Source organism: Electrophorus electricus, chromosome 7 (assembly GCF_041902795.1).
Source record: "Electrophorus electricus isolate QZ-2024a chromosome 7, ASM4190279v1, whole genome shotgun sequence".
In the NCBI taxonomy this organism is placed as follows: Eukaryota; Metazoa; Chordata; class Actinopteri; order Gymnotiformes; family Gymnotidae; genus Electrophorus; species Electrophorus electricus.
This window is the reverse complement of record NC_137503.1, coordinates 11,012,788-11,027,106: the sequence shown is the minus strand read 5'-3', so window position 1 is coordinate 11,027,106 and position 14,319 is coordinate 11,012,788. Positions and strand designations below refer to the sequence as shown.

The following is a 14,319-nucleotide window of genomic DNA, read 5'->3' as shown; positions in this document are numbered from 1 at the left end:
CGGTCTGGATATAACGCCATGACCCTGCTGCACAGGAACACTATGAACAAAGAATTCTGAAATGAGAAAATAAGGAGAAAGCCAGGTATTCATGATAACAGAGAGGTTTCACTTGAGCTGGAATAACCTTGAGTGAACAAAACAATGAGAGAACACCACCCACCCATACAGACAGGAAAATATGAAGGTTAAATACCCAGGTTAACAAGGGGTAAACAAGACACAGGTAAGCATGATCAGGAATGAGCAATATGAATTTTAAAGAGATGTGAAGAAAACCAAAACAAAAAAAGTAGAAGTAGTAATAGTTTCAGTTAAAAGTTTTACCTTATAGGAAAACCTATTCATGATCTCTGTGGAGACACTGACAAGTTTCTGTTGTTGATGAAGAGCTGGAGGATGGCAGTCACAAACCTCAAACCTACAGCATGTTTCTAATAAATGTTTCAAACAAGGTAGCTGGTAAGTGTGTACTGAAAAAAATCTTGATTTTAAGTGGTAGCTGCTCTTGTCTCTCACAATCTGCAAAGGCAGATTCAGCTATCTCATAGATATAGGCACTTTTCCCAGAAATTTCCATGTGATTTACCTGGTACATTTTTTCCCTCTTAGCTGATTGTGCATTCTCTCATCTCTAAGCAGCTATACTGACAGCACTGCCCCTCTAATTGTGTGGTGTTGTCTTGAAAGCATGTGTCAGTGTAGCACAGGAAGACAGAGCAGAACAAGCAGAAATCATGTAGGGTAACGCTCCCTCTTGGCTTTCAGGACCTCTGCCAGTTTGAAATGGAGACCATTGTCATGTCTGTTCATTGTTGGAGAGGATTTTATGAATATTTCATTCCTCGTGTCTCTTTCTGCCTTGCCGCCATCCGGCCTGCATACAGATGTGTCCGGTGTGAGGGGCAGTAAGCTCCATTTTAAAATTGTGGAAAGTTTCATGGATTATTTCCAAATTGTTTGTGATCCCAAGAATGACATTATCATGTCTGTTTTGCCACTGCAAATGTTATCTGTAAAATATAGGCAAATATGTTGTCTTGAAAAACTATCATCAAAAAATTGTCATCTCAATCGTCACAAATACCTAAATTAATCAATAAATGATGCATACATAAGCATATATATAGTCAGATTAGGAAACATTATCACAAGATAAACAACTGTCATGTGTCATGTGACTGCTCATTTTAGTCTAGGAGTCATGTTTCCATGGCATGAGCTACCACTGCTACCACTGCTAAAGTGGTGGCCTATATTGTTTGTCTGCTGTTCCAGCACCCCACTGCTGTACCTGAATCTGCTGCTCACACGCCCTCTGCACCCTTCTTGGAGGTGCAAGCACAGCCCCCACTGTGCAGAAAACTGCTGCCTGACATGCTGGCTCTGTCCCTCCATGCACACTGCTGGCCAGATAATCAAGTGAATCAACAAAGGAAGTGGCTCAGCCAAGACCCCAAGACAACCTCTGCGTCCATATGACTGATCAGGCCTGCAGGGTCCCAGGGACCCACAGGCCTTAAGTCCCAAACACACTATTGGTTCCAGAGCCTCCTGGAGCCTGCTGCCATTCATTATATTGTCTGGTTGCTGGCCTGGGAAGTTTAAACAGCACTGAACACTGAACAGACAAAAAGTAACTATTGAAAGTAACCCCATTTTGTTCTTGTAGCTCTGTATTCTAGATCAGGAGTAACTTAGTGTACTGTAATCATTGTTCTGTTACTTTTCCAAACCTTTATGGCTCAATGTTCAAATCAATATTTTAGTCATAAGATTTAAGTCGTGAAGTTATCTCTCATTTTCACTAATGCCCAGAACAGGAAGAGTTTGAGCAGATAGAAGATGTGCTAGGCAGGAGGAAAAGATGTGCTAGGATTGGCAGGCATGAGGAAATATATCTGATCATGTACCCAGTATAGATGTAGTTGATGTTTAGATGTATCTCCATGATAAAGCTAACATCCTACACATCAAAGTTTAATCCACATGCAGCAGTCCACTTGTTTCTTGACTCACGGGACACTTCTGTAGGCTGGAATGTGTAGGAAGGGAGGTCTGATCAGCAGTCTTTCCTCCTGGCAGTCACTCTGCCAACCTTCTGTCCACTTGAACACAAGCCATTCCTGCTCTTAGTGGTAATAGTGCAGAAGAGAGCTTCTCTGCAGGTATTTGACCTCACTGGAAAACGCCTGCCACAAATCCACCCTAGAGACTTGGACCTGATGGTGGCTTTGCAAGTGGGAAAAATCTGTTGTTGTTGTTTTGTTTTGTTTTTTTAGGGGGGGGGGGGGGGCAGGGGTTGTTCCTCTCCAAAATCCTTAGGCTATACTAGCTGGCCTAATGCATCTTGTAGTATGAATTTTACATGGGGCTTCAGTTTGACTGGTCAGCTAATCCTCTTGTCTAATGCAATCAGTATGGAAGTGTTGTGGGTAGAACAGTGCCCAAAAATCATGAATTAATAATTCAACAAGAGTTTCCCCAGCGAGGACTACATAAATATGGGTTCTAGTGACAAAGCGCTTGATAAGGGACCTAAATTACCATTTGAAGACAGGCCTCCAGGCAGCAAAATAACAAATCATGGGTCTCTGTCATTGAAACAGATGTTGAAAATGCAAATGGAATTGTTGGGCTGTTTTTATTTGTTATTGGGAGACGCCATGCTCTCACTCCCATGCGCTGAGTTATTCCTTTATGAAGAGTTGAGCGAGGACACTGGTGAGGAAAGGTTTCCATGACATACATTTGATGGCCTGAACAAATAAAGCCACACCTCCGCTTCTCATGTCTTCATGTCTCTTCCAATGAAATGTTGTTTGTAATTTATGTGTTTGTCTCATATAAGTTAACTAATGTTGTCTGCATCAAGAATGCTAACATATCTGCTGAGTTCATTGCAGCACACAGAGATATGTTTGACCTTCATGGAAGACAATATCTGACATTATGAGCTTCTCCTTTTCACTCCATTGTTGCCATGGTGGCATTTCTGACACAACCCAAGACATAAGTCTATAAGCTGAATGCTGCCTCATAGAAATGCACATAATGCACATAAGACTACCTGCTATAACAGTACATGTACTGTATGCCTTAATTTCACATTTGTCTAGAAATGTACTGTATGCCTTAATTTCACATTTGTCTAGAAATTTTGTGCATTAGTGCTCGTGGATGTAATGTGAGTCAAACAGAGACAGCAATCATGCACCTCCCTGAATAGCAATGTGTGGTTCATTTACATCGGTGTTCTGCTCTTGTCTCTTACCTCATACCTTGACAAGCGCAGCAGTGTTGACTCCTACACCTGCATCCCTCTTTGATGGCCTGCCACATCCTTATTCATGTGAATGGAAAAGCAAAGCCACTTTGCATGGAAACATCACTGAGTCAATTTTGCTTATCCATCCATGCAGAAAATAGAGGTATGATAAGAAACATGTGCACTTACCAAAATGTGTGTTGTGTCTACTTTATGATAATGTGCGCCACTGTGCAAGCAGTATGTAGCAGTGACATTGCCCAAAACCTGAAGGAAATCACATTACCACCCTGGCAATACCATCCTAATGGGTTAGGCTTAACATGCTGGCTATTGATATATCATTATGCTAAACATACTGCAAATATGCTTTGTAAATATATCTCTGCAGAGAAAACAGATGCAAAGTTACACACACTATTACAAACTAGAAACTATAATTAACTAGAATTACATCTAGCATACATCAGTAACAATAGATGCTCTGTTATGTTGAGCTAAGTTCTGACCTAAGGTTTAGGTTTTCCATAGCATTCATTAAACAGCAGTTTCCTATCAGCTGTTTATTTCTGTGTTTAAACATAGTGTTTTAGATCTTAGTGTCTTAGTCTTGGTGGGGTTTTTTTTTAAATAATGTTTTCTTTTACTTTATGAATTAACCTTCTTAGTATGTAGGAGGTTGTCTGACATTTAGGCTGATGGTTGAGCACTGTATGGAGTCCAAATGAAAGCAGAAATGCATTTCTTAAATGAGATCTCATGGGTATTGTTGCCCTAACCCCAGGGTGAATACTTATCCCTCTAACAGAGCCACAATTTGAGGCCAGTGGAGAGGAGAGTGGGGGCCAAAACAAGTTGGTAATTGATGTGGTGAGGTAGAAGTAGATTAGAATATATGAATAAATGAATAACTGGGCTGGAGTTGGTGGTAATATTGTGGTTATTGTAGGCTGGTTGGTGAATGCTAACCATAGAAACTTTCAGTGTAGAAATTCAAGTAACAATAATTGAATGATTCATTAATTTGTATTTTCCTTTCTTGAATTATCTTATGTATCTCAAGTGCAAGAATTTCCTATATCTTCTGAATTTTGACATACTAAGCTTTTTAAATAGGATTTGTTTTAATTTTGCCTTGTTAAATATTTATATCGTTTGTGGTTTTACAACATTTCTGATGGGTTAAATGAAAACAAACATATAATTTAGGCAGTGACAATACATTATTGTTGAAAGTTGATAAATGTTTTGTAATATGTGCAGATGCTAAGAATGGCTTGTATGAATTTAGGATATGAGGATCAGGATAATTTGGTTTATAATGGCAAATATATAGTTAGTTAAAATCACTGATTAATGACATTGTATAAATAAATAAGACCTGACAAATCATTTGTTAAATAATTTTCCAGAGCTAATTATTCTATAGTGTCCACTAGGTTGTACTAATGTCTTAGTAGAAGGCTCCAGGGGCCTGGTTGCCCTACTATGTTTAGTTTGTAGAAGTGATTTCTAAGTCATAAAGTCATAAAGGCCCTTGTACAGATTGGTGTGTTCCCTGCCTGGATATGCCTTATATGAGTAATTTAATTGCTGAGCATTTTATGAGCTAAATCAAGTGTGCTACAGCCTTTGGGACATTATAGGAGGATACAGCTATCTACAGCTATACAGCTTACATCTCTTTTTCAATTGTCATTTCCTCTCAAAGTATGAAGCAAAAAATAGAAACCAACACCAGGGCTTGACAGGTTTTTCATTTGAACTGGCCTATTATCAGAGCTGCAGCTAACTTGTACCAGAATGTGATCAAGAGCACTTTTGGAATAATCCAGTTTGACATTTATAACAGCAGAAAAAAATGCATGGATAATAGATATATATTATATTGTCATACAAAGAAAATGTTGCTCGATTAAATAGCCATGTATGAATCGATGTCTAGGAAGAATGTGTTTGACAGCATTTTACTCCTATAGTATTCCACTGGGACTGGCAGAAAGGCTTCAGCCTGAACATGAGATACCTGTTAAGCAGCAGACCCAGATCAGAAGAGGGAGGGTACAAAAGCACCTGCTTGAGTACCCTTGTTTGAAAAAAGGATTTTCAAAATTATTTATACTTTTAACATGAGCATGCCATTAATTAATTAATTTATATTCAATCACGTGATATATGTACTTATGTAAGCAGATAGTTAGATCCTCATTCTCGAATGTATAGGCATGTAAAATGGAAAAAAATCCAAAACTACCAACCATAAATAGCCTTATAAACTCTCTTTCTCCTGCTCAGTAATGAGGAGATGCAGGTTTTTGAATGCCTCCTATTATCCCACATCTTTCTGATCCTTAAGAGGGGGCCAGAAATCATGAAGGAAAAAAAATAGAACCCCAGGGATATGATGTTATTAAAAATCAAGCTGCTTTTTATAGGCATAATAAGCAAATTACATTATTTCCAACCCAAACAGAGAATTGGCAATACAGACTAAAACAATATATGATAGCAAAGCCCTTAAAAAACTACAATAGTTACAAACTATTAATTCTTGCTGATTCAGCCAGTGCATACACACAGAATTTCATTGTGTATCAGGCAAAGATATCTATGGTAACAGCCAACGGACTTCCTCATGATTCAGTCATAACATTGCTAGATCGTTCACTAGAGATACAAGGTTTACATGAACCAGCCCTAACCCAGATCTTTTCTTTCTAACCTTACAGCATGAATATACTCTTCTATGCAGCAACATGCACTAACTGGCATGCTACATGTTTACAAAGGCAATGAAATAAAGAAAAGAGTGAAAATTTGTTCAGTTAAAGAGACTGATTAATCAACAGCTGCGTTCACTTAGCAACTTGAACAGATTTCTTTCCACTGCTGGAACAAAACTGCTGAATTGTTAAAGTTAACATACATTAACACAGTTTTCTCTGGTTTTAATGAAATGTCTTTGGTCAAAATTCCACCAGGTTCAAGCATTACAGATCCCTTCTCACCCTGACTAAACAGAGCTGCTCATAATGGCAAATTTGATTGAGTGTTCCTTTAAATGATAACAAGCCAGTGGTCACAACCCCCTTCCTCATTGGCTTTGCCACAAGTGGGGCTTCACACTACAATCTCAGGTGTTAAGCATAAACTCTGGGAGAAACATGGCAGCTGGATAAAATTTGGCATTGCAACCATAAATGTTTGAACGAAAGTCAGACCATGAGTGTGCGCTGAGGTCAGCTCTTTGCTCACTATTGCAGAGACACACACCAACATATATACACACTGCAAAGTGTGCCTGTTTGCTAAATTACATATGGACATAAAGAACATTTTCTTCTAATGCAACAAGCTAACATTACTAACCACCTTAGTAGAACACCACGTAACTTTGTAACTTTTACTCTGTTATTCATGGGTTGATAAGATGAAGTTCATCTTACAGACATTGAACTAACAAATTGAGCCCTTGCAGCAAAAAAAAACTATGCATGTCCATTTACTGTTTTTCAGCATTCTACAAAATAAAAAAATAATATAAGGTATTATTGCAAGTTTTATTTTTAAATGCCTACATGAATGTAGAAAGGTAAGTCTAAATAAAGCATATATAACATTTTAATATAACTTTTTAAAAGCTTGTAAAAGTTGTACAATATTAAAAACTAAAATAACTGATTACATAAAAGGGGGAAATGGCTGATATGTGTTTTTTCATTGAAAGGGCTTAATTAGTAGCATTAACAATATTGTGGATCCTACAGCAAGAAAAGCCGATAATCTTCTACAAAATTACATATTATAATAATTTTTTTTTAAATGCTTACACTTCACTTGTTTGGGGTTTTGCCACAGACAGCTGGTATTGATCCCTCTTTTAGTAAAGTTCTGTTCCCAGTCTTGTGTTGTACTTACTCGGGTTGGAAAAGTAGTCAGACAAGTAGTGGTTAGCACAGACATATAGGTTTTTGTCAAACTAGATGAGACAATACAACAATATTCAGTTATTCAAGACTTTTCTTGCTAGACCCAGAAATGTATCTGCTCTTAGATTATGTTACGCTACAAGACCTGTTGCTCATTCCTTATACTCATAATCTGGCCCAACACTGGAAAATTGTCACAAAATAATTGTTTAAATTCAGGATTATTAGTGTCAATCATGTCACAATTAGGATGAGTTCATGTAGTCTGCACCAGGTTTTAGTCCATGGGTCAGCATAACAGGGACTCCTTTAAATTGGTGTGACTCTTATTTATCCTACAGAAACTTTTTAATGTCTACTGGAGATCAGATGTCTTATAATGCTGATCCTACATGTGGAATCCACCATGAATCCATTGTTGGGCACATTTTATTTCATCGTTTGTGCATCTTCTAGGACTTTAATTCAATGTTTTAATATTTCTTGTTTAATATTTCTAGTCAAGGAGCTTTTGCAAGACTTCAGGAAGTCAAAAACAAAGCTGCACACTAAGTCTATGTGTAAAAACACTAGTCTGGTGCTTGTCTCAATTTATTAGCTAAAATATAGGATTAATTTTAAAGTATTGGTCCTTATGTATAAAGCTCTACATTATGGAGCTCCTGATTATATCAGGGAATTGTTATTGTCTGTTCAGGTGTTAGATCTTTGAGGTCTTCAGATCAGAGTTTTGCCTGTTACAAGAGCAAATCTGAAGCAACATGGTTGCATTTGCTGTTCATCCCCCAAACTTTGGAACAGTCTCTGCCTTGATACTGAACTTTCTGATTTAACTGCCATTTTTGAGAAATGGTTAGTTTTATACTTCAACCTTCATGAATGACAATAATAAGCAATAGATCTGTTGTGTTGTTTGTGCTTTTGTGTTTTTTTTGTGTGTGTTTCTCTTCTCTATAGACTTATTTCTAATTATTTATTTATTTATTTATTCATAGTTTCTTTTAACATTTTATTGTACAGAACATTTTAGCTTTGTCTTAGAAAAGTGCTATATAAATAAATTTGGTTTGATTGTAATTCTATAAGTGGAAAGAGAAAATGTGCACCATATAAACAAGCAGTTAAAAAGTAGAGACCCCTGTACAATGCATATAATGCCAGAACAAAACTGCATCAATTGCCTGATATTGGTATAAAAGTTGCTTTCTGTTTGACAAGTTCAAAAAGACACTTGGAGGGATCACTAGTAGTACATACTATTAGACCCTGAAGCAATGCAAAGGAATCTGGATAAAAATGTCTTATACAGTTGTACATTTAATAGCTGCTGTCTACTACTGTCTCTGGGAAGGGGGATCTTGGGCTCCACAGGAAGCTGGCCAGAGAGCCTTAATTTCTCATAGGTAGTCTATGAAGTAACTAAAAATTCTGTATTGTCATAACATTAATTAACATTAAGAATGAGTGTCATAACAATGACTTTAAAATGTATGGACAATAACAATGTCAATACATTAATAAATAGTAATCAAAGAAAAAGTTCAGTCTAAGATTAGAGTTAGAAATAAAGGTCAGCCTTTAAGATAAATCATAGAAGCCTTACAAGAATCTGTAATTGCTTTGGCCATAAAGACTGTGGCCATCAAACAATTTTAACTTATCCTTTAGGAAGATCTTTAGTTGTACAAGAATTATCCTGTGAAGAAAGAATGTGAAAGCCTGCCAGGTTTTTAGAAAACAGTCCCAAAGAATTTATATATCACAAAACAGACAGAATGATAACAGATAGAGAGATAGCAAAGCAACCTATACAGCATACCTTATATAAAACATGGATGCCTATGAGAAAGCTGCCTATGAGGGTTCAAGCATGTAAACTTAACCTTTTGGCTGGTACTGTATAACATGAAGCAGTACAGGGTATAAGGGTTCCAGGATAGCAGACGGCATGTCTAATGTCAGTTTAGGGATTAGCAATTTTTGTATGAACCAGAATTTGTATGACTAATGTTTCTTTTTTTACCTGGAACTCCTATGCACTCACCACTCTTTGGGGAGCCTCATACTTGCTGCAATCAAATTCTGTGTAAACCTTAGAAATGGCTGTGGTATTCCTGAAATCTGGTATTTAAAACATCTTACAAAAAGCACATATTGCTGCCCTGTCATCTATTCGTGGTAGTATTCTTTGGAAAGGATCAACAGATCATCAAAACAACATGGTTCCCAGGGAACTAGGGTTAAAAAATAGCCTGTTTTCCTTCAGTTGTGGGTGAACATTAAACCGTAACTGTACAAAAATTAACACATTGTGCAATTTTTGGCAGTAACATAGACAGATGTAGTGATTTACATACTAAACCATGTAAAATATTAAGGAATTTTCAATCATTATTGAAAAAATCTTTTGATATCTGTGCAAGAAATTTGTATGTTCACTCTTATTGCAGTTAGTACTAACAAGAATGGCCAGGACTAAAGACAAAAAGCTTGCTGCACTGTGACATACTGGACAGTAGGTAACAGACCAAATGTTTGGGGAGAACGTGAAGAAAAAGCAAGAGAAAGAAAACTGAACATAAAGGTATCTCTCAAGATTATTATATGTCTATGTAATAAACCAGAAATTATTGTATGACTAAAAAAACACTTCTGAAATTGAGTTCAGTGCTAGCAATAACTGTAAAAGTAATGACATACAGTATACTTCTGTGCGTACCAAGTATATGTTGTGTTCACTTAAAAAGCTCTCAGAAACTTGGGGCAAAAAGTATACAAGCTTTAAAAGTATACAAACAGCTATGAAAACAAGTCCTCATGTTGCTATCCAGATGTTTTAAAATGCTGCATATGAATTTAAGTAAAAAGGACACCTAATGTCGAATTCAAAGTTATTTTTGATTTCTCAAAAACTTTCTCAAAACCCCCCCCCCCCCACTAATAATGTAGTAGTCCTTCTTGGTCATAATGAAGCCACTGAATGGTCAAATGTCTCAGTAAAATCATTTATGGCCATGTAAGCCAACATCTGTGAAAAAGCAGTGTTTTCTTGTTTTAGATACCTGTTATCAAGTCAGTTGTAGGTTAGTTAGTTCTTATAATGAGCTGCTACAACAAGTTATTGTTATGCATGTATAAGCTAGAGAACTATGCATCTAGGGTGCTTATCAGATGAATAAGTGTAGCAAGGACAAATAGGATAACACAATTACTATTTTTGGATAAAAATAGGCTCATTACAGCAAAGTCACAAGCACACAAATTGGCACAGTTTGTGCAATTTGACATATTTGTTTTTTGGAGGCCTGCCTAGTAGCTACTTGTTTTATAAGTTAATTTTCATCTAATAGTGTTTTTTTTTTAAAAAAAAAACAAACAAAAAAAACCAAACTTTTTTATCTTATGACATTTCTCATTCCATGTAGAAAACCAGCTTCCTTTCTGTGTGGATACTGTAGTATGTTGAGAAGCCATGGCTCCTGCTGTCGGATGTCCTGTGGGTTACAATCCTCCAGAGGGGGGCTGGGGTTGGGCTGTGGTGATGGGGGCCTTCATCTCTATTGGTTTCTCCTACGCCTTCCCAAAGTCCATCACAGTGTTCTACAGAGATATTGAGGTGATCTTCAATGCCAGTACAAGTCGAGTCTCCTGGATCTCCTCTCTCAATGCTTCATTCATATATGCAGGAGGTAAAACAAGAGCTCGCTTTAGTTTCATATTTGAACTTCATAAAATTATATGGGGTCTGTCAGCAATTATAATGTGAATCCCAAACCTTATTTTGGAAGATTTAAATTAGTTATCATTTCAATTAGTTCTCCAGTTGCTGAGTGCTCAGTGAAAATGCAAAATAATCGAACAAATTAGTCATTCATGAAGAATTTTGAATAACAATTCAAAGTATTCAGACTTTTAAATTAAATTTTGTAACACAACTAAGATAGCAAGTGTGCAGTAATGTTATTTGCAGATTCAGGGAAGTCTTTCCTGCTAATCTGAGACAAGATTTGTATCTTACATTTAATCATGAGGGTTTAGAAGAGTTGGAGAGACTAGTTATAAAGCAGTGTGGAGGCTGTTTCTACCCAGAGCCAGTAACAATTTGCTGCTTTTGCAAGAGTTAATTTCTCTTTGCCATTATATACCAGTGTGACCACACTTTTAGTGTGACTGTAAAGTAAAGCTCTTTAAGCATCTGAAACAAGTCTTATAAGCCCCCATGTGTTCTTATGTGATTTCACTTCCCAGGACATGCATGACTTTTTAAAAAATCTGTTCAGCAGATTTTCACTCACTTTAATCTTACAGCATGTATATGTTGGATGTTATTTCCTCTAGGACAAGGCTTTATGGGACAAAGCCTTTTGGACAAAGCCTTTGGGACAAAGCTTTAGTCTTTATGTCTTGGTCCACTGATAAGAGCATTGAGGTCCTGGCATGGACTGAATGAAAAGAAAATTAAATATAGAATGGTCCATATTCATTTATATGCTGAGTCATTCTCTAAAATACTAAAACTAGCTATCTAGAACTGAACATCTTGCTTAGTTCATGATATGATTCCTATCCAGGAACTGTGTAACATTGTCTTCTGGCAAAATTGGACAAAAAAAAATCGCCATCTACAGATATTTTTACTTGTGCTGTTCTGATTCTAACAGTAATCAGTGACGAACAGAAAACATGACTTAGTGATCTCAGTGGCCTGGTTGCTGATCTCTCATTTTGTCCTGCTTGATAAGTTCAGACATAATGAATTCTGCAGTGAATTCTAGATTCAAAATAATTTACTGTGTAAGAGAGTGCTATGTAAGGGAACTCTACCTCATCATGTCTGAATGATTATTCAATTTACTAAAACCCCATTCACCTTCGCAAATTTCCATTACAATTTCAGTCAGTTTGTCCTATATATTTTGCCCCAGTGATATATAGTGCCCTTGAAATTAAGGCTACTTCTGGCCAGCATCCTCTGGAGGCCCAGGTCCCCCTTCCCAGAGGCAGCAGTTCAGGTTTTGGGTGAGCTAATAAACATACCACCGTAGGGGTGCAGTTAATGGACCTAATGGTCTCTTGAAGGTGGCCTGGAAATTTTAGAGATAGTATCCTATAACTGAATATAACTTAATGCATGTCACTGTCTTCTTGCACAGCTTGGTATATACACCTTGCAGTTTTCTTACTATTCATAGGTCCAATCAGCAGTATCCTGGTGAATATGTATGGTTGTCGTCCCATAATGATAGCAGGGGGCTGCCTCTCGGGAGCTGGACTCATTGCTGCTTCCTTCTGTAACACAGTGGAGGGCTTGTATTTCTGTGTGGGTGTTGTAGGAGGTGAGTTTAGTGAATGTGTACCTGGTGAGTCGATTATTCTACAAATGAAAAAAATGCATTTTAGTGTTTTTTTGCAGACTTGTCTAAAAAGTCTTATAATGTGTTCACAGGTCTGGGACTTGCATTCAATCTCAATCCAGCCCTTATAATGATTAGTAAATACTTTTACAAGAGGAGGCCCTTTGCTAATGGAATTGCCATGGCTGGTACCCCAGTCTTTCTGTCCGCTTTAGCCCCCCTGAACAGTTGGCTTTATGATCAGTTTGGCTTGAGAGGTAGTTTCCTTATCCTTGGTGGGCTACTGCTAAACTGCTGTGTAGCTGGATCTCTTATGAGGCCCATTGGGCCAAAGCCCATGCCTACTGTGAAAGAGTCCAACACTCCTGGTGAGAAGAAGACTATGATGGAAGTTATCAACAGTTTCATTGATCTGTCTCTCTTCAAACACCGCGGATTCCTCCTGTACCTCACAGGCAATGTGGTAATGTTCTGTGGCCTTTTCACTCCCCTTGTATTCCTCAGTAATTATGCAAAGACTAGGGATATTTCAAATGAGAAGGCTGCATCTCTGCTCTCAGTATTGGCCATAGTAGACATGGTGGCACGACCCTCTATGGGAACAGTGGCCAACACCAAATGGGTGCGACCCAGAGTGCAACACTTCTTTGCAACCTCTGTTCTGTTTAATGGTGTATGCCACCTGCTTGCACCCCTGTCTGTGGACTATGTGGGGTTTGTGTTCTATGCGATCTTCTTTGGCTTTGCATTTGGTTGGCTAAGTTCTGTGCTGTTTGAGACCCTGATGGATCTGGTGGGAGCCCAGAGCTTCTCCAGTGCAGTGGGGCTGGTGACTATTTTGGAATGTGTGCCGGTGTTACTTGCCCCACCGGTGCTGGGTAAGTCTATCGCTCCTTGGTCATCAGTGCTATAATTTGCCTAATGTCATTAACTTACTTTGTGCTAATTTCAGAAAGCTATGACATACTGATGCTAATGCTAGAGTTAACACTCATCTGTGCACCAAAATAATTAAGGGGGTTGATATTTGTCCTGTTGTAGTGCTGGACCTAGATTTGGCCACTTATTAATAATTATTTGGAAACTGCAATTACATAAAATAAATATTTGGTTTCATTATCACTTACAGGTTTTACTGGGTCTGTTTTAGTCAATGGTGTATGCAGCATAATGCTTTTATTGTATTTGGGTTCACAGGAAAATTTAATGACATCTACCATGACTACAAGTACACTTACATAAGCTGTGGAATAATCCTTTTGGTCTCGAGCTTGTTCCTCTTTGTTGGCATGGGCATCAACTACAGGATGCTGGATAAGGAAGCAAAGGAGGAAGCTAAAAGAGCCCAGCTGGAAGGAAATGAGGATGAATCCATGGACACCGCAGCCAAGGAGACTGGCAGTGAGGAGGCAGTGGCAATGCAAACAGCCAATAATTCCAAAGCTGCAGGAGATACTGTGTGCACTGAGTGATCTAGCCTATGTGTCACATGCACAGAAAAGCACGCAGTGAAAATAGTCTGTTATATACCTAACAAACTCTTACTGCTTCTAGGACAGGTCTATGTGTAAAAGAGCATACAAATAATGAGCCATATCATAATATTTTAAGAGACAGGCTACATATTTTTAATAGAGTTACTACCACAATATTACTAATAATTAGTGTAATGTAGTCTAAAATTAAAGTGTTAAACCTTTTATTATATTTATTGATATGGCATACCTAGCAAGTCAATGCATAGTTAAATTAGGGTTAAAATGCAAGA

The 14,319-nt window shown here is 37.7% G+C and overlaps 1 protein-coding gene and 1 long non-coding RNA gene across 7 annotated transcripts; one reads left to right on the top strand and one right to left on the bottom strand.

The window, feature by feature from the left end:
* Positions 1-923: 923 nt before the first annotated feature.
* LOC113583074 (uncharacterized) lies at positions 924-9,277 on the bottom strand. Its single transcript, XR_003411223.2, has 4 exons — positions 9,242-9,277; positions 3,458-3,535; positions 3,275-3,343; positions 924-1,013 (listed from the first exon to the last, which is right to left on the bottom strand). It is a non-coding gene; the product is annotated as an uncharacterized LOC113583074 (long non-coding RNA).
* A 347-nt stretch (positions 9,278-9,624) lies between these two features.
* On the top strand, positions 9,625-14,066 carry LOC113583071 (monocarboxylate transporter 1-like). 6 transcript variants are annotated; one of them, XM_081718143.1, is made up of 5 exons: positions 9,625-9,781; positions 10,623-10,886; positions 12,351-12,533; positions 12,644-13,429; positions 13,858-14,066. In XM_081718143.1, the coding sequence occupies exons 2-5, from the start codon at positions 10,670-10,672 to the stop codon at positions 14,061-14,063; spliced, it is 1,392 nt and encodes a 463-aa protein (XP_081574269.1). In that variant the 5' UTR covers positions 9,625-9,781; positions 10,623-10,669; the 3' UTR covers positions 14,064-14,066. The 6 variants fall into 6 exon arrangements, with proteins under 6 accessions (XP_081574269.1, XP_026874984.2, XP_026874980.2 ...); XM_027019183.3 differs by having other exon boundaries at positions 9,626-9,781; positions 12,444-12,533; positions 13,749-14,066; XM_027019179.3 differs by having other exon boundaries at positions 9,626-9,781; positions 12,372-12,533; positions 13,749-14,066.
* The last annotated feature ends 253 nt before the right edge of the window (positions 14,067-14,319 follow it).